At 40.2% G+C, this 22,096-nt stretch overlaps 1 protein-coding gene across 9 annotated transcripts in view; it reads left to right on the forward strand.

The window, feature by feature from the left end:
* atp2b2 (ATPase plasma membrane Ca2+ transporting 2) overlaps window positions 1–22,096 on the forward strand; it is a 100,773-nt gene that overhangs the window by 39,053 nt on the left and 39,624 nt on the right. For 8 of the 9 annotated variants that reach the window (XM_069535186.1, XM_069535230.1, XM_069535225.1 and 5 more), the window contains exon 2: window positions 1,090–1,795. In XM_069535186.1, coding sequence (XP_069391287.1) covers window positions 1,597–1,795 — 199 coding nt within the window. In that variant the 5' untranslated portion in view covers window positions 1,090–1,596. The remainder of the gene's footprint in view (window positions 1–1,089; window positions 1,796–22,096) is intronic. The other variant, XM_069535194.1, reaches the window with a different exon arrangement.

Below are 22,096 nucleotides of genomic sequence, written 5' to 3' on the forward strand. Positions count from 1 at the left end.
GGTTTTAATAGAATACATTACAGATGATGGAGAACAGCCAAAGAGTTTTAATGCTGTAATGTTGATTTACCGTAGCATCAGTGACTACAGGTCTCCCCCTGTGTGGGTGGGTGGTGCTTTGGATGGTGATAATGATATTAATAATGAAATGATGAATAATGTCATTGATTAAAATAATAATCTGGTGACAGATCCATAGAGTTTTGTGCAGTGTGTTCTGATTCTTTATTTGTGTGGAGGAGAGTAGAGTACTTTTAAGTTAACGATACAATATTGTGTTTTCCCTGTCAACAAATATAGAAAGACTATGATTAACGATTATTTCTTGTGTTGCATTTTCTTCTGTGCCATTGACCTTTACTGATGTCGAAGAACTATTAAAAACACAACAGTATAAACCAGGTACAAACTGTGAATCACCATAGATGAGTAAATTGCACTTAACCACTTAGACACCAAACAAGCCTCCTTTATAAGCAGAGTGTAGTTCTAAGATAAAAGGATGTATAGACAGGAAGGTATCTTCATGGATGTTTAGCATGGTGGAGGTCGCTTGATGTAGATTGAGAGTGAACTAGTGGTGAGGTAGCAGCTCCACGGCTCAGCCCAGCCTCCCTGTGACAGTTCATCATTACGTGCTGCCTCCCTGCTCTGTCGTCAGAGCAGCCCCAGCCACCCACCGGCGCACAACTCCTCTCTGCTCTGCACCAGAAAGGAGCATCCTCTTCTCTCTGCCCTCCCTCTCTTTCATATCCTCTTTCTCTCCCTCTCTCTCCGTCACTGTCCTCAGAATGAGGTTAGAAGCAGCAGTAACAGCAGCAGCAGCAGCAGTAGATAGAGACAGTAGAGACACAGTCACTGCAGCAGCCAGGAGAGACTGTTCTTCAGCTGTGCACCACCCACCGCTGCATTCACCACTGCCCTGAGAACGCAACGCTCATCCTTGTGCTCTCTCTCTCTCCCTCTGTGTCTCTCCCTCCTCCTCCTTCTCCTCCTTCTCCTCCCTCACCTTCTGTCCTCTTTTGATTCGACTCTCTCTCCCTCTCGCTTTCTCTCTCTCTCACTCTCTCTCTCTTTCACTCTCTGTAGCAGTGATGGGGAAGACCACCATGTAGAGACGGAGAGGCAGCGGAGGCAACAACAGAATAGCAGCAATGGGAAGCCACACATGGAGCGGGTCTGGACTGCAGCCGTGGTGAGCCTGAGACCTACAGGACTTGCAACCACCATCATTGCCCTACTCAGGACCTGACCACTGGGGCTGTCCAACGCTCACCTGGATGCTCCCCACTTGTGTTTCATCGCCCCCTCCTCTCTCCTCGTTCTCTGCTGCTCTTTCTCCTCTTCTTGTTTCTTCTCTTTGATGGTTTTTGGTCTGCTGATATCTGACAGCCTCTCCTGAAACAGAGAAGCTGCTCATCACTTGATCCACTTGGATTTTTTCCCCATTTTAACCTGTGTTCCCTTTTTGGTTGTTGTCACCTGCTTGATACCTATTTTGGATTTTTTTTTTTTCATCTCTCTGTTGTGCAAGCTTTTTGATTGATCTATAAGCAATAACAAACACTAATCTAACTGACTTGACTAACCGACATCATGGGAGACATGTCGAACAGCGATTTTTACGCCAAGAACCAAAGAAATGACAGCAACCGGGTGGCTGGCTTCGGCTGCTCGCTCATGGAGCTGCGCTCGTTGATGGAGCTGCGTGGCACGGAGGCGGTGGTCAAGCTCCAGGAGGACTACGGGGATGTGGAGGGAATGTGCACACGACTGCAAACCTCACCCACAGAAGGTGAGTCCCCGTTCTTGTCTCAGTGTGCATGTGCATTGGTGTGTATGTGAATATGCATACTGTTGTGTATTGTATGAAGAACCTGGTGAAAGAATTTGTGTTGGTTTGGAAATGAATCAATATTTACTTGTCAGACTGGTTTTATTTGATTTAAAAACCACTGGTAAGAGCACAGACACTCAGAAACCCTGTAAAGCACCTGGAGAAATGCGTAAGCACAGCATCACACAACAGCAGGCAGGGGAGGGAGGGAGTCCCGTTTGAGGGGACTAATGAAAATCCTCCTCAGCCTGCATGTGTTAGATCTCTTTAGTATGCATAGAAATCTCTCTGGACAGTTTAGCCTCTCCTATCCATGCAACACAGGAGAGCTTTCGGCCACTTTGGGTGAATATGGACTGGGTGTGAGAACGAAAAAATAAACCTTAAACAACAATTGTATGCCTGTTTCATATGTGTTTGTATCCTCTTTTAGTAATTGGAAAACGTAGTAACTATTCCCTTCCTTCAGCACAAATACCACATTTTCATGTTTTTATCCTAAAAAAACAGCAGGTTCATTTACTGTAGTCACATTTAAATGTAGTATTTTTTCATTAAAAAGAAAAAATGCATATCTGTCTCAGAATCCTAATCACATTGCTATATTTACTTATGCACTAATTATTTAAATGTCTTTATTTATTCTCTCAGTGAAACTGTGTAAAGTGAAGCAGCAGAACAGTGAGCATAGACAAGTGACCCAATCTCATGACTCCATCGGTGTATATATATATATAATCATGATATCAGAAGTCACCTGTAACCTTATAGGCTGAGACTCATAGAAGATTGTGTTTCCTGGTCTTCTCATCCAATAGCTCCACTTCCAGGTCAGCTGGTGATAGTTCCTGCAGCTAGACAACAGCAGAGTAAATGAGATCAGTTCAGAGTTGTACTGTGAAATAAAAGCTCTTATTAACACTGAATCACATACAGATGCAGTGTCTGTTGATGATCACCATATTCACAGCATCTGAGTGAAACAATGCCTATAGTATTTAAGAAATACTGAAATTAAACTGAATTTAAATTAGCAATAAAATCATCATAAGAGGAAAAATTATAATTCCCTTTCTCGTGAGCATTCTGACTATTACATATTCCCCATGCACTAAACACTAACCCAGAATCACAGCCTGCAGACTTGCAATAAAGCCAAAATTAAAGTAATTACAATTCTCAAATACAAATAGGAAAAGTCTTATTATTGAAACACTTTCTATCACTGGTAATCTCATTTGTTCAACCTTGCATTTCATTTCGATTTCTTTCTTTTGTCTCCAACAGTGTGACTGACATTGTGGGAAAGTACATTTTACACTTCATTATCTTAAAACAAAAAAAAAAGAAAAGCAATAAATAATACACCAAGGTTTTTGCCCCAGGTTTGTCAATGGCTGATAAATAATAATACACCTTATTTGAAATGTTGAATATTTGCATATTTACACCACCAAGAAGTTTATGTCTCCACCTGTCCATTGGTTTGTTTATAGGTTGGTTGTTTGACAGCAGGATTACACAAAAACTACCAAACTTTTATGAATTTCCATGAAACTTAGTCGGATGGGCCAAGAAAGTACCTATTCAATTTTGAGTGAAATCGTTAAGGAGAAAGAATTTTTTCCAGAATTTTTTTTTTTTATCACTTTCTTTAACCTTGTGAGATAGAGCTTAGAGGTGTGCCCTCTATTGAGTGCCATTTTACTTTAGTTTTACACACTCAGATTATTCTCAGTGATGGTGTAAAATCATAGTTTTCGATCATTGTTGTCCAGTCAAAAAGGAGCAGTTCTAAATGCCATACCCACAGGACTATTACCACAATTACAAGTGTGCATGTTCTATTAATTATTTTCAAAATTGTAGTATTTAATATATCATATATTGTGTAGCTTGTGTCGTATGGATAATTAAGGTGCTTCCTTATATATTTTTGTTCAGCATTGTCACTAATTAAATCCATTCATCAAGTCCCTGCGTTTTGGTTAAAATCTTGCGCTATAGTGCCAACAAGCAGGACGCCCCTCCTCTCTCATCCCTGCTTCTAATTATTAATTGTTGTAATGAATAATTTCCTCTCTCGCTGGAACAGTCACTAAATGGAAACTGAGTGATGGTATCCAATGCATCTATTTGCATTAGTGATCCCAGGTGTTTCCATGTTTATGCAGTGTGGGTCCCCCTGTGTGTTGTGCAGTTGCTCCACACAACATATGTTACCTCCGAAATATGATCGTGATAATTATCTTTGAAAGTATTCTGTATTGCTCGCTGTCATCATGTGTGGTGCGTGTAATGTGTATGTGTCCCCAGGGGCCTGCGTTTGATGGTTAGAGGCCTTAACACGGTTGACCTATTCACCCTGCACACTGTAGCCTATACCAGCTCTTTCACATGATACTAACCATTCATGAATGGCTATTCTCCATTACACGGCATGAATGCATAATGGCTGTGTGTGTAAAAATGCAACCGGTGAAGTGGTTGTGCACTTGACCGCATGCTTTTTGATGCACTTGGCTCTAAGATACTGACGCAGTGTTACATCAGTATAAAAAACTATAAAATGTAGAAAAATACTGATCCAACAGTCAGACAATTGAGAGCCTGTTGATTTCTGCATTTCCAAGAATAGCTGAATATATGAAAGACTAGGGGCTGTTATAATTCTCTCACACATGATACACATACATCTGTTGTTAACACTAAACCTAAAAAGAAATAAAAATCTTTCTTTCTTTGGAATTATTTTTAAAAAGGTGAGATAAGATTGGGCAATATACAAACCTTTTCCAGTCGGCCACCGTCAGCCCAACAACCGTCAATCAACGATTTATCTGCACACGCATTTGCAGGGTTGCACACCAGTATTCATAAATGCCATTATGGAAGAGCTGTGGCCACCGCTGTGTGAAAAAAACACTGACATTGGAATCAGCCAATCATATATATATCCGTCCAATCTCCCGACCCTGATGTGAAATGACTCGAAAGGATGTACGAGTTCAAAAAATAAACCAGAATTACATATCTTGATACATTATTAGGATAATGATTAAATGAATGCTGAAAGAAGCAGATCTAATTCTGTAACATGCCCTGATTCTTCAGTTTTTACTCTTCGATTTTCCCCTTTTTTTGCCTTCTTGTACTTAATACCTGCACCAAGGATTCAGGTATTTGTTACCTTGTAGGTGACTATGGGGTGAAGAAGCTAGCATTTCCCTGAGGCAGGCAATGGGTGAAGGGCAAGATTCATTCAGGGGCCAGATGGGATGTCAGACTACAGCTCAGTTTTTTGAGGAGGGGTGGTAGGAAAGCACCCAGGATATGACCTGTTTCTTGTAAGATAGAAGAAAAGACAGTTGGTGAGTGTTCACACAGTTACTACCATTTTGTCAAGAGACCTGCAGAGAGATGCAGCACATTGGTAGGTCCTCCTGCACAGGGAGCAGGGAACTGTGAGGGTGCTCAGGGCACAGCCATTCTTCGAGGGTCTGGAGGATGAAGAGGTGCTCAGGGCACTGATAGTCTTTGATGTTGGGAGAAAGGGAGGAGAGGATGGTACTTGGTCAGACCTTGCAGCAGAAGAGAAATAAATATAGCGATGTGTGGGAACCACATTAAATACAAGGAGTCACAAACGTACAGTGGTAACCATTTCAGGATACTTAGATGTAACAACTCTTCATTAAAATGTCAGAATTATCAAACCCAGAGAAATACCCAAGTTTGTTCAAGGTAATGGGACACCGTTTAACTACGCCATATCCGCTTTACTCGTGGCAAATCTCTGTGATAACTTCCAGGGCAAATGTTGTATAGCAAATGAAAAACACACAGTTGACAGTTTTTTCTTTCCTATATTTTTATTGGTCACAAGTATTCGTTGCCATTTGCTGCGTAACATGAAACTTTAATGTGAACTGTGACTAGTTTTGCACAGGAGTCACGTCTGGTCGATTTCATCGCCAATAGTAGTGTAGACAACAACTCCCATGATGTCATCAAACTAGGTCTTTTGGTATTGTTTTGATTGAGAGACCCCTCACAGCCGAAGTTACATATTGTGATCAAAATGCAAATGAGGCATTGAGTGATGTTAAAAAGTGCATTAGTACAGTTTAGATTTAAATACACAGTTTTTGATTCATATCTAAAGTTAATATAGCTTATAACTACCATAGTTGCCTTTTTCAAAACTTGTGGTTCATGGTCTGCAGAGCTGTACATCACATGACTTCACACAGCGAAGTGAGATAGTGCTTAATACTAATTAACAAAGCTGGCAGGGATTCAATTTACAACCAGTAAAATTCAACAGTTTTTCTTTTTAATAACTTATTACACCAAGCTGGGAAATAAGCCGCTTTATTTCCTACCGAGCAAGATCCTTCAAATTCACCTCTCATCCTACTAACAGTTTCCAGCCATGACAGTTCATCTGGTATTGTTTTGATCTTACGAGTCTGTGTGTTTGATCTTTATCTCATTCACTGGTGTGTAATAAAGTACTCATGTAATATTATATTAATATAATGAGTACTGAGTACTTATTAGTTGCAATGTTGACGTATTGATGTTGTCATGGTTTGTGTGATCCCATTGTTTTACTTTGCCCTCAATCATTAAACCTCATTTCAGTCTCCTCACTACCACTCTCCCCTCTCTGTCTCTCATTGGCCTTTGGTTCCCTGATTTAACTCCCACTTCCTCCACCATCTATAAATCTTCCTGAACGTCACCTTCCCCCATCCTCCAGAGACACCAGCAGTTAATGATTAAGACCATATCAATATCCTAACCACACGTAAACCACATCTATAATATAATGATCTCTTACCCAACACAAAATGAACAACTTACACATCTACAAATCCCTGGTAAAATGGTCATATTTATTTCTTGTCCACATCCCCTTCACATTATAGAATTGTAAAGATGAAACTTGATGATTATATCAGGTATCTGGGATTTTTGAGATAAAATTCCCATTTGTTTTCAGACGTTGGCAGGTGACTGGCTGGTGGAGCATGGATGGACATGCAACGCTGAATCAAACGTGATAATACATGTGTTGCAGGTCCTTGCTGGGAGTCAGATGAGAAGCTTCAAACCACTCTCACTCTGTTTCTTGGCCGGGATCAGTGACTTTCTGGAGTCTTTACTGGTTGCCTGGCAACTGCCCCTGCCCAAGAAATAGTCCGGCACATAAACCAGCACAGAATTATTGCTTTTTTTTTGAGGTTTGTTATTTGTAGGGATTAACCAAATGCGATGTATATCTCACTCTTAATCAGTGAGTGAGGGAGGTGCCCTAACCCTCCCTGCCTCACCCACCTGTCCCCTTCAGATCTCCTCTTCCTCCTCATCAAGCCTTCTAATCACTTTTTCTCTCTCTCTCCCATTTTTCTGTCTCACCATATCTCACCAATCCTCCTTTCTCTCTCTCCTCGCTGCTCCCATTTCTATTTTGGTGTGCTGGTCGGTCGCTCATATCCCAGTAGGCCAGTGTACAGCGTAGCCTAAATAGACCTGCTCTACATTTATAACCTTCATCATCTCTCTTTCCTGCTCTCACCTCTTTAACTAAGTTAGAAACAGCGTCATAGTGGTGGAAAAAGTAGTCCGTCATTTCTAAAGCATTGTGTATTCAAACTGCGTTTGCACCAATATTAGTGGGAAACCTTGAGTAAAAGCAAGCACTGCAGGTTAACTGCAGAAATGCAGGTTTCCATCAGTTGATTGAGGACAGTTGTTTTTACAGCAGGTCCCAAATGGGAATTTCCCTGCATTGCTCGTAAAGTGATAGTAATGACGATAGTGGAAGGTGGCCAGCTGATACATCATGCATGGTGTTGATGTGTTTCTCATGGAGGGAGGTTGGTACTGGGTCTTGTGCGTAAAAAGACCATTTACTGAAGCAAACACTTAATTTGTTATTCAAAACCATAACACATACTGATCTGTAATCAGGGATTTGAACGTCAGCATCCATTTTTCTCCAGTGACATTGCCTGTGGGTCACGGACACAGATGTAATGATGTGTGCGGTTATCAGAAAATGAAGACAGAGAGGAAAATACAATCAAAAATTGGATGTGTATTAAAAGAATGAAAGATGAGCGATAGGGAGGATAGTAGAGAAATATTTTTTGTTTTCTATTAGGTTATTTCTCTGTGTCCATTCAACAAAGCCATTAATCGGATTTATGAAAAAATCTATAGAATTAGACCATGTTTTATTTACTGTTTTCCCTTTTCTTATTTTGCTCTTAACTGACACCATCTCCTCCTACAGGTAAAGTTGTCATTGTAGCATCAGTATTGTAATTTACTGTGCGCCATGCTACTAATATTAATTTTATTCCTCCTACATATCACTCTTGCGATACTCTGTTCCCATGACGGGGCCGTTATGACTTCTATATATAACTCAGGAAACTGTTTTCCCCACTCATCTGTCATCCACCTCTTCTCTACTTCTGTCCATCATCTGCTTTTCCCTCTCTCCTCTCTGTGGCTGGTTTTGGTTGCAACACTCCCTCTGTTCTCCAATTTCGCGTCCTTCCTCATTTTCCTCCTTTATTTTGATCCTTCCCTTGAAATGAAGCCCACCGTTCAGTTTTTGTGATTCTACATCTCACATTTTCCTCGTCTATTCTTAACCCTTCTCCTCATTTCTTCACCCACATCCCACCTCTCCTCGCCGTCTTACTTTTCCATATCTCCTCCATCCCTCCCTGATGATCGTACTAATCGCGTCCTCCAGTCGCAGCACCGCAAGCACGTTCCCCTCTGACGCAGTCTATTTAATCTCTGTCCCACAAGGGATCTCTCACATGGAGCCACCGTCTCTTTAATAAGGACAATTTCTCCTGCTCCTCCTCTCCTCCTTCTTGTCGTCGTCGTAGTCCTTCTCTGTTCTTCTCCTCTCTTCCCTCCCATTTCCTCCGCTCCCCTGGCGGCTCTGTAAAAAGAGATGGAAAAGGTTGAAAAAGAGAGAGAATGAAATAGGAGGCAGTGAAGAAGGGAGAGGGAGACGGCTCTCAGAGGACAGATTATAAATGATTCACAGCCATTTTGCTCTGTGAGGGAGCAAAACCACATCGTGGGTAGACACACACACACATACACACACACACACACACACACACACACACACACACACACACACACACACATACACACACAATACTACTTACACAGGTGTTCTTCCCTATGTGGAGTAGCTGTGACCTTGAGGTAGGCTGAAGCAGTATTGTGGCACTGTGATCAGCCACCCTACATTAGCTCTCTATGTGCAATAATAATAAGTTTGACTGGGGAAAGGAATTTACTTACAGTAGAAAGAAGGAAATAAAAGTTTAGAATTAATTTCCGATCTACTGTATGCTGTGAAATCATCACTCCCCATCTTAAAGCTGCATGTTGCAAAAATATTGGTAATAAAAAACCTACTTTTACTGTAATTACTTTATTGTGAAGCTTGATAGCATACTGCTGAGGAGCCCGCCACCCATCAGTAATGACTTGCTAATATTGTTTTGTCATAACTGCAGCCACCTTGACATATAGAAGCAATTAAAGCACCTCTTCACCTATTTAGCATTAATAAAACAAGTATTATAGCCAAGACTGCTAAGTGATGCCAATTTTCTTAATGCAGCATAATGCAAAAAGATCAGCTTGTCAACCACTCTGCTGGAATGGAAGTGCTATCACTTCTCAAATGCTTAGGCTTTCATATCAGGGTCTATTACTGTCTGTGGAGAAGAACACTGTGGGCTGGTCTCCCAGACTAAGATTAAACAGGAACTAAAACAAAAATTAAATAATTAGATGTACAAATAAATCCAGTCTTAGTTTTGCCATATTCAAGAAACGGGAGTTGAGAAAGCGAAGGATCAGGAAATTGTGCCTCTGAGTTTTAAATACAATTGCTGATATATTGTTTTTGTTGAGATTGATCTGTGTAAATCAATAAGGTCAGAAGAAGGTGCATTGTCTAAACATTGCTCTATATGGTTTTTATATACTGTATGTTTTATTGAGGCAGTGAAAACATTCTCCTTTTAAATCCTATCTTGTCACACATACACACACACACAGATGCAGGACATGACTGGCAGTGTAGTCAGCTGTCCCAAGAGATGCCTGACTGAATTAAGAGGACAGATGCCAAAAACCAGACACTACTGGCCTGTTCCCATGGAGCCCGGTGATGACTCACAGCAGTGTAACTGTCGGTGTGAGTGTAAACCATAGTGTACAGATTGGTTTACATTTGGCTTTATGGTTGATAGGGTAGTCTACTGATGTGAAACTGACTTTAAAAAAAGACATTTCCTGGAGAAACTAGTTTAAAAAAAAAAAAAAAAAGAAGAAGCATACTCTAACCAAATACATACTTAAAGGTTCAAAATGTGAATTGTACAAAACCTTTATGCAGTTATTCTATACAAGATAATTCGGTTAAAGGTAGGTTTGGTAAGTTGTTTCATTCTGTCAGAATACAATTATTTGGTGGCGTACCTGTCAGTCACTTACCGACCTGCCTGCCTGCGTGCACCCTGCTTGGGCTCTCATTGTGAATGAGCAGTCTTCATCAGCTGGAGAGACGTACACCACTAAAGCAGAGATAAAAGTTAGTCAGAGCCAGCCACTGAAAAGTTGTGGATGTGACGCGCATATATATCTATATATATCAACGATTACCAATACTAGCTTATACATCTCACATCACCTGTTGTCAACAACAATCTAGGTATTTAAGTCTAATATAATTGTATCATTATCCAAGGTCTTTTTATCACATATATTATGTATATCATTATTTTATTATAATTTTTTGCAATCAAAAAATCATGGTGTAATGCGGAAGCACACTTATCAAGGTCTGAAATCTTTCACATTTCATCAAACTTGTTTTAAATGTAAAACTCTCAAACATGAAAAACACGTTGACAGTCTTGGGGTGTATGACAGGAGAGAGGGGGGAGTAGTTCAATAGCACTTTAAGTTTAACAGAGAAATTGACATCTCCAAATTCTCTGTCTCTGTCCCACGTTGCTGTCATACAAAGTATGTGATTCAAGTTCTTGTCCTCTCAACTTTCCTGAATCTGAATGGCTGCTGGAGGCCAGGAGTATGGATAGTGAGCTGACAGGCATGGCATTGCTTTTAGCTGGATGTGCAGAGCTATAAACGGCTTGTTTCTCTCCATGTCAGCTCTTTTCCTGAGTCGACCTCACTCCTCCCTCTTCTCCTGCTGTGCGCCAGAACAAGAGTGATACCACTGCTGCCAACTCAAGGGCAAACAGATACAGTCTTGGTCCAGCACCAACTCTGCATTGCTAAAAGGCACAGAGCGACTATTGCTCAACTTTGATTTTACACATATTGCAGTGGAGACTAATCCATATCAGCAGCAGAAATGATGAACTGAAACATGGATGCTGTCTTGGGCTAACTTAGACTTTTACCTTCTCTGAACCTATAAGTTTTTGCCTCACCCACTAGCAAAAAGGAAGCAGAAACTAAGCCTGTTTAGTTGTATCCAGAGTAATATGGATATAGGGATAGTCATCCTAACCCAAGGGCACAGATCAATGCCACAAAATCCAACACTGCCAAATATGCAAACACATGACTTCAGCTTGGACAGCTTGGACTTCAGCGTGTCCTTATCTGCCCCTCTCTCTCTCACTCTCTTGTGACCGTGATTCACAGTACTATTGCAATATATCTGTAATTTACAATTTAGTAGATTTAAAGAAATCTATTTTGGAGGATTTTACCAATAGATTTTTAACCTCTGGAAATGGTATTCAGATTCAGGGTGTAAGATTTATGTGAAAGGAATCTATTGTATATTAAATCCAATCCAATTGGTCTTTTCATCTAAATTATTCATACTGAACCTGTAAGTGTCAACAGTAGTTGTAGCCATTTTCTATAGTAATACAGTCGTTCTTGGAGTTAAAATAGAAAAATAAAAATAATCTACTACTGCAGTTAGTACTATTGTAGTGTTTCTTTAAAGCACATTAGATATAACCATGACAACAACATTAGACTCAAGAGTTGTGTTGAATCCAGTGTAAACACATGTGCTTTCACATCAGTAATGTTAAAGATGCTTTCATATATCTTTGCAACCATGGAACCTTCTGGATGTAAGTAAACATTGAATAACAAGGGAAGAGATCAATTCTTTAAACTCTCCAAACCCTTATTGCAAGTGATGAATGATAAAAAATATGATTACATGCCTAATACATAATATAATATAAAAATGCAGTTAATTATACATTTTATTATACTGGATAATGCCAAATAATTACAACGATAATTTGTATATATTTAATTCACATATCTATTTGTATTGCAGCTGCTAGTAAACTGACAATGAGAGGCACATTAGTGTGTAGTGTGTAGATTTCCCTCACTTGTCATGACTATTTCATGACTCTGGTAGTTTGAATTTTAATAGCTGTCCCTATTGTGTCCGGAGCTTATCTGAGCCCCAGGGTGAAACCAGAGACTTACACCCAGATGGGAGACACAGATAGATGACTGTCACTCTCCCTTTCAGCCTCTGATTCTCCCTTTTCACTTCCAGGCGGGGGTGGGATGGAAATGTGTGTGTGTGTGTGTTTGTGTGTGTTCCTTTGTGGGGGACATTAGGGAAAATAAAACAGCTTACAGCTATTAATTGGCATGGTCAGCTAAAACAGCAGACACCAAATTAGTCAGGTTAACATTCCTTCCTTTTCTGCAGCCATTCATACAACTGCTCTATATAACTACACTATTGTTAGTTATTTAAAATAAAGTTGATGGTTAGACTGTAAAATATCAAGCTTCAGTTACATGTCTGATAATATATACATCGGACAAAACATTGGTAGAGAATTTTTTTTTTCCTGATATTGGAATCGACATCTGCCCCCCCAAAGTTTCATGTTTATCAGTAGATGGATAAATATTTGTATGGATGGAAGAACGGAGGGATGCAGTGGTAGATCGATTGAATGGTTGAACAGTCTGGAATTACAGGCTGAAGTTACTGACCCCATTACACTTTGCTCTTATCACTAAGCAGTTGTGTCTCAACACGCTCACACACTCGCTGTCTCTTTCTCTCCCTCACACACACACACACACACACACACACACACAGACACACACAGACACACACCTCCTCTCACACATGAGGGGCTGTAAACAGATGTCTCATTAAAGTTGTGTCAACATCTAGGGCACTTGGTCCAGCTAACATTTCAGTGTCTGAGGCTCAGATGATGGAGCAGATACACTAAGTGATTAATAAATTCACCTAGAGATGCAGATGTATTCCATTGTTGTTTCACTTTTGAGCCCTTGAATGAACACATTTGTTCACACACACACACACACACACACACACACACACACACACAGGTACACAATTGTAATTTAACATTTTTTGACACCACATTTGACACCATTTTAATGCTTCTACCAGAAGCCATAGAGTTATGTCTTTTGAGTTGTCGATCCTATTCTTATATCTCAGGAATGCCATGAGGGAATTTATTTCTTAAAAACTTTGACTCAAGGATGAACTGATTGGATTTTGGTGGGGAAAGGTCAAGGCGACTGTGACCTCACAAATCATCTTTTTGCCCATAACTCAAGAATTCATATGCACAAAAGTCTTTTAAGATAGAATTATTATGTGATAATATTTGTGATAAGTGACTATGTGGTAATTCTTTGGACAATGGTCAATGACAAGCTGCTTTCAGACATGCGCTTGTCTCCACAGTTCCTCTATTTTCTCAGGAGGAGATGCAAATGTCCGAGTGAGACGTGCCGTAGTTTCTAGTTTCTCCTTAAAAATCCAGGAGAAGTGGATGTGTGTACACAGCAGGGGATCCCCTACAAGTGAGTGGGGGGATGATGAAGTTTCTGACCTGCTACAGATGCAAAAAAGAAAAAAACAAAACAAATATCTCCCGGTAAAAAGCTCTAGGTAAATTCTGTAGCCAATTGTCCGTATTTTACCCGGAGTTCATGTCTGAAAATGGCCACACTAATACAGCAGATATAGAGCAGAAGAACACAAAGCTTAACCAAGTTAAGGCAAATAAATTGTATTTGATATATCTCTACATGTCAAATCAAACTTTTGCCTCAAGGGGCTTCGTAATCTGTGCAGCACACGACATCCTCTATTCTCAGACCCTTGACTCAGAGGAAGAACAATTAATGAGCAGAATGGAGGAAACCTGGTAGATGTTTTATCTGATCTAGTTGGCGGAGGCACACAACTGCGAGGCGGTAATTCTAGTTTACACTGATGTCCTGCTTCCCACTGCCTTGTCATTTGTTAATACAGCCTAAAATGAAATTGGGGTCACTTGGCTTGATGTTGTGGATCTTCCCACCAATATGAGCGTGGCAGAAACGTCACCACATGAGAATGAGATTGCAAAGAGGCGTAATCATTATACGATTACGATAGTTTTTCCTCCCGTTCAAATGCACACCCACAGATCTATGGTATAAACTGGACCTTACCAAGGCACAACATAACTGTGTCATGAATTGAAAAGCACCATATGCACTGAGGCCTTCATCCCACATGAGTCACTATCAGCTCGTTCTGTTTTTCTCCCTCTGTGCTGCTCTCGATGTGCTACTTGCCAGTCCTCCAAAGAAGACTTTCTAAGAGGTGTAAATTAAACCTATGGGATTTCAAATTATGTGATATGAGCAGCTATCATGTTTTTTGTGGATGTTGTTTTGTAATCACACAGGCCATTTTTCTTTCCTTGCATAACATTACATAATCTGCCTTTTCTTCGCATTTTAAATGTATCAAAAAAAGTGCTAGAGGTATCGTCATAGAAACAAAAAAGCCTGTGTACTTTGGGTCAAAGTATTAAAATGAATATAAGATGCATTATTCAATCTTTCCGATTGAACCTCCCGGAAGTGTTGGGCTGTCTTTATTCATTTGTCACAGTACAAGTTTCACTCTACACACTTATATCGATATTTTCAGCAGAATAGGATTGCTAAGTAATTCTTGCAGAGTGAGTGGTGTGTGTGTGTGTGTGTGTGTAAGAGAGAGAGAAATCTGTGAGCTGTGTTCTCTCACTCCACTTTAGCATCTCCCACATGAGTCAGACTCATAGAGCACAGTGCCTGACAGCAAAACTCACCCACTTGTACAGCTGCCCCCACAGACTCTCTCTCTCACACACACACACACAATTTTGCATATTTATTTTTCTGCATTTCAACAAACATTCTATTTGGTTGTTGGGTAACTGTTAAAAACTGCTCTGCCATTTGTTTTTTTTAACTAAACACAAATAGTGTCACTCACATTCAGACTCAGTGGCTTCTCTGTCTTAATAGTTAAAGATGGCCGAGAGTAAAAAGCCTTTTTAGCTTGATCAGTTTGTACTATTGTTAAAATCAAACAGCTCCGGGAAATGTGTTGTGCAGTTTGACCAAGTCTTAGAGGAGCAGTTGCAGATTTAAGAAAATATGCTTGTTAAACCATCCATCCATCCATCCAATCAAAGCTGACATTGGCCGAGAGATGGATTACACCCTGAAAAGGTTGCCAGATTATCGCACGTCGAACATACAAGGACAAACGACCATTCTGTCTTTATACTGTGAGAGGGAGGTGGAGAACCCGAAAAAAAAAACATGCAAACACTGGAAGAACATGCAAACTCTACACAAAAAGCTCCTAGCCAAACCGTTCTTGTTGATATTTGTAACTGCAGCCTTTTATGAAAAGGTAGTCACCAATAGCCTGGCTCTGTCCAAAGACCAAAAATCACCCGCAAGAGCCTCTAAACCTCACTAATTACACACTATATCTCAAATAGTGAAAACAATTTGCTGGGGATTATGTGCTGGATAATTTCTTGGCTGCCCCATCCCCCCTCTGTGGTTTTTGTACGGATTAAACAAATGAGATATAACATGTTAATTAGTGTTGAATCAGTGTCTTCATGCAAAGCTAAGCTAAACAGCTGCTGGCTCCAGCTATGTATTTAACGTGCAGCTGTGAGAATGGTAACGATCTTCTCATCTGAAAGTGCGTTCCCCTAAAATGTCAAATTATTCCTTTAAAGACTGTAAAGCAATTAAGAATATATTTTTGAGTTTGTCACACCACTAAACTTATGAGGTAAATGCTGTTTGCAAACGCTGCTTTCTGTCATTTTGGGTCTCCTTTAATGCAAAGGGGAACAAAGTATGGGCGAGCTATGCTAATGAGGGCAGCACATCGTCATGCATGTCGAAGAATATAGTGTAATTATGACAATCTGCAGTCCACTTCTCAGACTCTCCTAACAATCAGGAACCAAGGAATGCTGTAAAAACACCCAAACAGTTCAGTACTACATGGTTCCCATTCTTTTAACACGTTTTCAATCATCGCTTACTGACATGTATAGCATGCTAAGAGGCAAATTACTTTAGTTTACACAGTCTTTAAAGATTGTTACAACAGTTCCTCTGAGCTCTCAACTGCCTGACAAACATCATTTTGTCAACACATGCAGACAACGTAATAGGTTGTACTATGATGTCACAAGATAACTCATAAGAAACAGGCCAACACATACATGGAGTACACTCATGATGGGAAAGAAAGTGTGTCATAAATTGCTCAGTGTCCCTTTCCAGTCCATTAGCTCCTAGTTGTCCATAGGGGAAAGAATGATAGACTTTGTGTGTGTGTGTGTGCACGCGATCATGTATTTGTGTCATGTGACCCCGTGACTCCACATTAAATGAGAGAATGTATTTTATCAGTTGTTTGTTTGCATACACTACATTGTGTCCGCTCGCATGTTTGGCCTGCGAGAATGTGACTGCTCAATGGTCTGTACATAAAAGGGCAAGATTGCATGTGTGTTGCTACACTGACATGTCACATCATCTCGTCCTCGCAAAGAAAGAGAGAGCTTGCCTCCTGCCGTGCCCTCCTGTGCTCTCAATCCCAACAGGGTGTGGAGCTCACAGACGTATCTAAAACCCCAGATTGTAATCTGAGCAATGAGGCCCCAACACAAGGCAAAACTGAGACTGAGCAGTTTGTTAAACGGGAGAAATCCTCCACAAAGTGGGAAAAGACAAAACCTTCCTGCTGTTTTAAAAGCCTCACTAACATCAGTCTCCTGATGTTTCCCCCAAAACACCCAGCCCTACTCTCTTTAAACGAGGAGAAAAGGCTTCCGTTCTTTAATTGGATCTTCGTTTAACAGTGGGTGGACCTGCTGTGCTGCTGGGTGTGACCTCCCCTCACATGAACAATTAGTTAAATTCAGTTATAACCCCCTCCTCAGTCTTAAACTTAAGACACTGTATATGATAAATTGTAACCTTAATGCTGATCCAGCGATTTGACTGAAAATGTCATAAACATGCACAGACTCACAAGTGGGACTTCTCCTTTATTTGGTTTAGGTTTTGTGACCCTTGATGTTGTTGTCGTGATAGAAAATTACATCAGTGAATTTCAATGGCTGCTGCAACAGAATGCTGGTTAATTCAAAGTTTATTGATATTGAATGTATTTTTCTGTCCAAAATTGCAAATAATTTCGACACTACACTTTCTTAAGCCCTGAACGAAAAAAAATGCCAAGTGTGAAGCAGATGGTTCTCAAGAAAGAGATTTGTGAAGTTATTAAATATAAAATGTATTAAAAACTATTGATACTCCAAGTATTGTAAAGGACACAGGGAATTCGGCTCTGATTTCTCAGAAGCTATCAGTGTATTAACATATAGAGCTAAGAACAAAGGTAAAGGAAGAACAGGCAGTTGAAATAAGGAAATCAAGTATAAGTCTCATGTAAAAGCATCTATCATCACCTGAGCTCCCACCACAATAATAATGTCTGTAATATCTTCAACCTTCTCCCACATAAGAGCACGATGGAGGTTGTTTTTGCATTTTCTTTCCGTCTCTTGTCTTTCGTGCACCTTTCAACGCTCTTTCCATCTTCCTTTCCACCCTGCTTCCTTCTCCCATCTATGTCATTTACTGATCCTTTTAATCGCCATCCTTTGCCGTTATTTCTACTATATTCAGCCTCTGCACGCACAGTAACAAACCGCTCCTCCTCAGTGGCATAAAATTGTGTCATTATTGTAGAGGTCATTCTCAAGGACACTATGACACATTTCTCCATCACTCCATTTTCTAATAAGAGCATGATAATTATCCACCTTTTAGCCGCTGAAGGGTTATTATTCATGCTGTTACTCTACATCCAGCTTGCTCTCGCTGTATGTTTCGGTCCCTATCTCCCTCTTTTTCTCACCCTCTTGTGCTGCATGAGTCACACTTCAACCCTCTCTGTCTTCTCTCCTCACCCCCCACCCCCATCCACCCCGTCTCTTTTTAAAATGGTGAAAGCTGAGAACACATGTTGAAGCTATTGATTCGCTGCAGGAAAAAAAAAAAAGCATCAATATTTTTGCGTCGTTATGATGATGATGATGATCATCATCATACAACCCTGTTGCCATGGTGACTTGTATTGGACAATGTGGCTCACAGTGTTGTGAAGGGGTGGGGGGAGAAAAGTTGATAGAGGCAGACAGGAAAACGTAAAACAGGAGGCAACGCAGGGAAAAAAATATGCACTGCTAAGACTCGACAAGGCGCGTTGGACATAACGACTTTAACACATCATGCAGGGACTTAAAAAAAAAAAAGTGTTAGTTGTTTGTATGTCTGCTATGATGTGTCTATTCCACAAGGACATTTGGAGGTCATTACACCTTCCTGTCCTTTACACACCTTTTCTTTGTTGCAACATACTTGTGCGCACACATACATGCATGCACCTGAACGCAGAACACGTACACACATACACACACTCAGGAGCACTTACTTATTCATACATTCTCCATGGTTCAGAGTCGCGGGTATTTCCAATGAATGAGTGGGATGCATAGTGTTTCCATGGAGATCTATTTTTAGCCACTGACAAAAAAAGGCCAACTGTTAAAATATGCCATCATGTTCCCTCTGACTGAAAAAAAATTCCCACTTCCTCTCATGAAGAATTGATTGGCATTAAGTTTTCTTTCTCCTTCTTTTCGGTTGTAAACAGCACGATAAGCAGGTACCGTTTGTGGAAGTGGATTTGACACACAGATCCTGCTGCATTTGACAGATCAGCGCAAAACTTGATTGAATTTTAAAGAAAAGTTTCTCAGTGTAAGGATTTGCTGGCTTTTGTTGTTTTATATCATCATTGTAAGTCTCATCATTGTAATTTTAATGGTGTAGTATGTTATTAAAATCACATAAATTTTGTCTCAGTGCCAAACTAACTGGTAGGGTTTTTTAGATGATGTTGAGAAGCCCCTTTCAGAGCTTTGTCTTTTAATTACAGAAGCAGCTCCTCACTGCCCTGAGCCCAGACAACCAAAGAACCCCATTCTGATCATTCATTGTGTAGTAATTTTAATAATATCAAATCATAATCATGCATTTTTCTCATGGGAATTAGATATTGCACAATAAGTTATGGAAAAAATTGGTTCAGAATAGATAATGTCTAATCAGCAACTCACTGGAAAGTAACTGAAAATACAGAGGAATTAAGTGATGACATGTTAGTTTGATCAAAACTCTGAAACTAAATCTGAATCTGCTCAGTCACCTCGATGCTGACTGTTTGTTTAGACTCTAAACTTCTGTTGACCAGCTCATAGAATCTAAACTTTTGAGTCTATCAGCTGGTCAACATTCTAAAGAGGAATCACAATTTAATTCTATTAATCATCTCATCATTTCCTCTCTCATTTCTGATAGTTATACTGAAGTTGGAGATATATCCTCCACAAGAGATATAAATGTTATTTACGAACATAAATTACTAATTGTACCAGAAGTTTCATATCTATGTCCATCGATTGATCATATACATTTAGTATACGGTAGTTGGTATGTGTCAGTATGTTATTATCCATTCAGGCTTCAGCACCTGGATATAAACTGCACAAAGAGATTCATTTGCAATCAGCTGAGAATGTAATGTTGTGACTCATCTGTGTATCGCCAGAGTTTTTCCTCCTGCTCAAAACCCACTGTCAGAGCTGTTAGGTGGGCTGACAGTGTTTAGCCTGGAATATTTAAAAAATCTGCCAAATTAATTTTTACTGTAGCAACAATGCAATCAGCTACCCAGGAAGGAATGTAAATGTAGTAAAGGATTTTTCAGGAAGCAATATGTATTTAATGATCAGGGAGATTGATTACAGCATAGCAGCCCATCTAAAGGGAACACACTCCAAACATTTAACAAGGTTAAATGTCATCCTGAAATGATGCACCCTCTTATACAGAAGTACCTATTATGCAGCACATTATGCAGCTGTATTGTAATGTGGAAGGATTGTTTGTGCAGAATTTGTATGCTATAAGTACCTGTCTCTGGAGTGAGTGTGTGTGTGTGTGTGTTGTGTGTGGTGTGTATGTGTGTTTGTGTGTGTGTGTGTGTGTTAAACCACATGGAACTGGCCCAAGCCGGGTGATATGAGCTCTAGTTTTACAGTGTGATAGTGCAAGCAACCGGCACAGACATGCTTGCCCAGCCTTATCGCAAACACACATACACAAGCAGCACGTGCAGGCAGTCACGACTCACAGACCCATGCACTAACACACACACAGACATGTTTGTGTGTGATGTAAGGCAGGGTGCTGTGGAGATCAGTGGAGAAACATGCTAGGTCCTCTCACAGAGACATTTAAAAGAGAATAGATAATGAGGCTATTTATAGACTGATCTATTTGTAACCAGGGCATTCTCCAACGTAGGAGTTGAGAATTGTTCTCTTTTCAAGCCTGCCCTCCTTCTGTCCTCTCCGTCTCCCTCCTTCAGTCAAACAAATCAGTGTCCTCTTTTATCGCTCTCTCTTTGTGCAGTATTTAAAATTTGATTGTGCCACAACAGCTCTGTCATCGTCTTTGTCTGTTCATCTTTCTTCTGAGTCAGATGCTAATGGATCATCGCTCATGTTTTGCAAATGTTCATCTCGCAGTCGTATGTGTTCACGTGTGAAACGGTGTCACGCAGCCGTGATGTTATCAGGTGCAATCCAGGGCCACTCTTGGGAGACCCAGTGACGTACTGTGCATGACATAATGCTGTGGTAATGTCTGTGGTTGTGAGGAGAGCGAGCGAGACACAGAGTCAGACGGTGAATGCACACTGCTCTTGTGTCTGCTCACGGCAAACAGATAATAGATCTGCACTGAAAAGCAGTCAGAGACAAACCAGTAATGTAGCTGAGTGGAAATCTTTTAGGAATAATTTCAACTGAAGGTACAGAGCAGAAATTTGCATTGTGGGTAGCGCACTAATTACTACCTCCGTGGTTTTGTGAAGGTTTGATGTAAATATCAGTTACAGTTCACAGCCGTTTGTAATACGACACTGAGGCAAATTCATATTGTGATTTCATGTATAAACATTTATGATTGTTTTACTCTTTAATAAAGATTTCAATAGTTAAGGCAAGATTTTCTTCATGTTAAGGTTGGTTATATAAGATTACACACCAATTTTAACATATAGCATTGTATACAGCCACCAAGGCCCCAATAGTCCCCTTAAATTCAATAAAGCTGCACCAAATTGCTCACACTTACATACAATAGGTTATGCCTGTTTTTGTCATCAAGATGCATAAATTAGTCCCTTGGAAATCTGAAATGTTTTCACAAAGAAAGGGATAAAACATTCCTGGATCTGCGCCTGATTCAGATCTACACCAAAATTTAACTGGTTCTTTCCTGACTCACTGCATCCTTCCAACTGGTTTCATGATAAGACAGAAGTAGAAGTAAACCATCAAAAAGAAGGAGGTGAAAACATGACCTCATTGGCATTTTGGGTAAAAATATTACAAAGTTCAGACGATCTCTACCCAGAGAGCACTGCGTGAGCTTTTGTCAGATTATCTGAGCCACAGTAGAAGAATAATTTTCTGAACAGTAGTCTAAAAGTAAATTGTGCCTCAAGCCATAGAGACGTTTTTTTCATATAAAAGAGCAAAAGATATTTATGTGCAGCAGTTCATGGTGTATGAGGAGGTGGAGGAGGTCGAAGCAGAAGGCCTTCATCTCTTGAGCAGAATTATATAAGGAATGTGGTGTGGCCCACCATGACTCAAACTGGTAATTAGAGATGGTTTGTGTGTGTATGCT

This window comes from Paralichthys olivaceus, chromosome 2, assembly GCF_024713975.1.
Source record: "Paralichthys olivaceus isolate ysfri-2021 chromosome 2, ASM2471397v2, whole genome shotgun sequence".
NCBI classification, from domain to species: Eukaryota; Metazoa; Chordata; class Actinopteri; order Pleuronectiformes; family Paralichthyidae; genus Paralichthys; species Paralichthys olivaceus.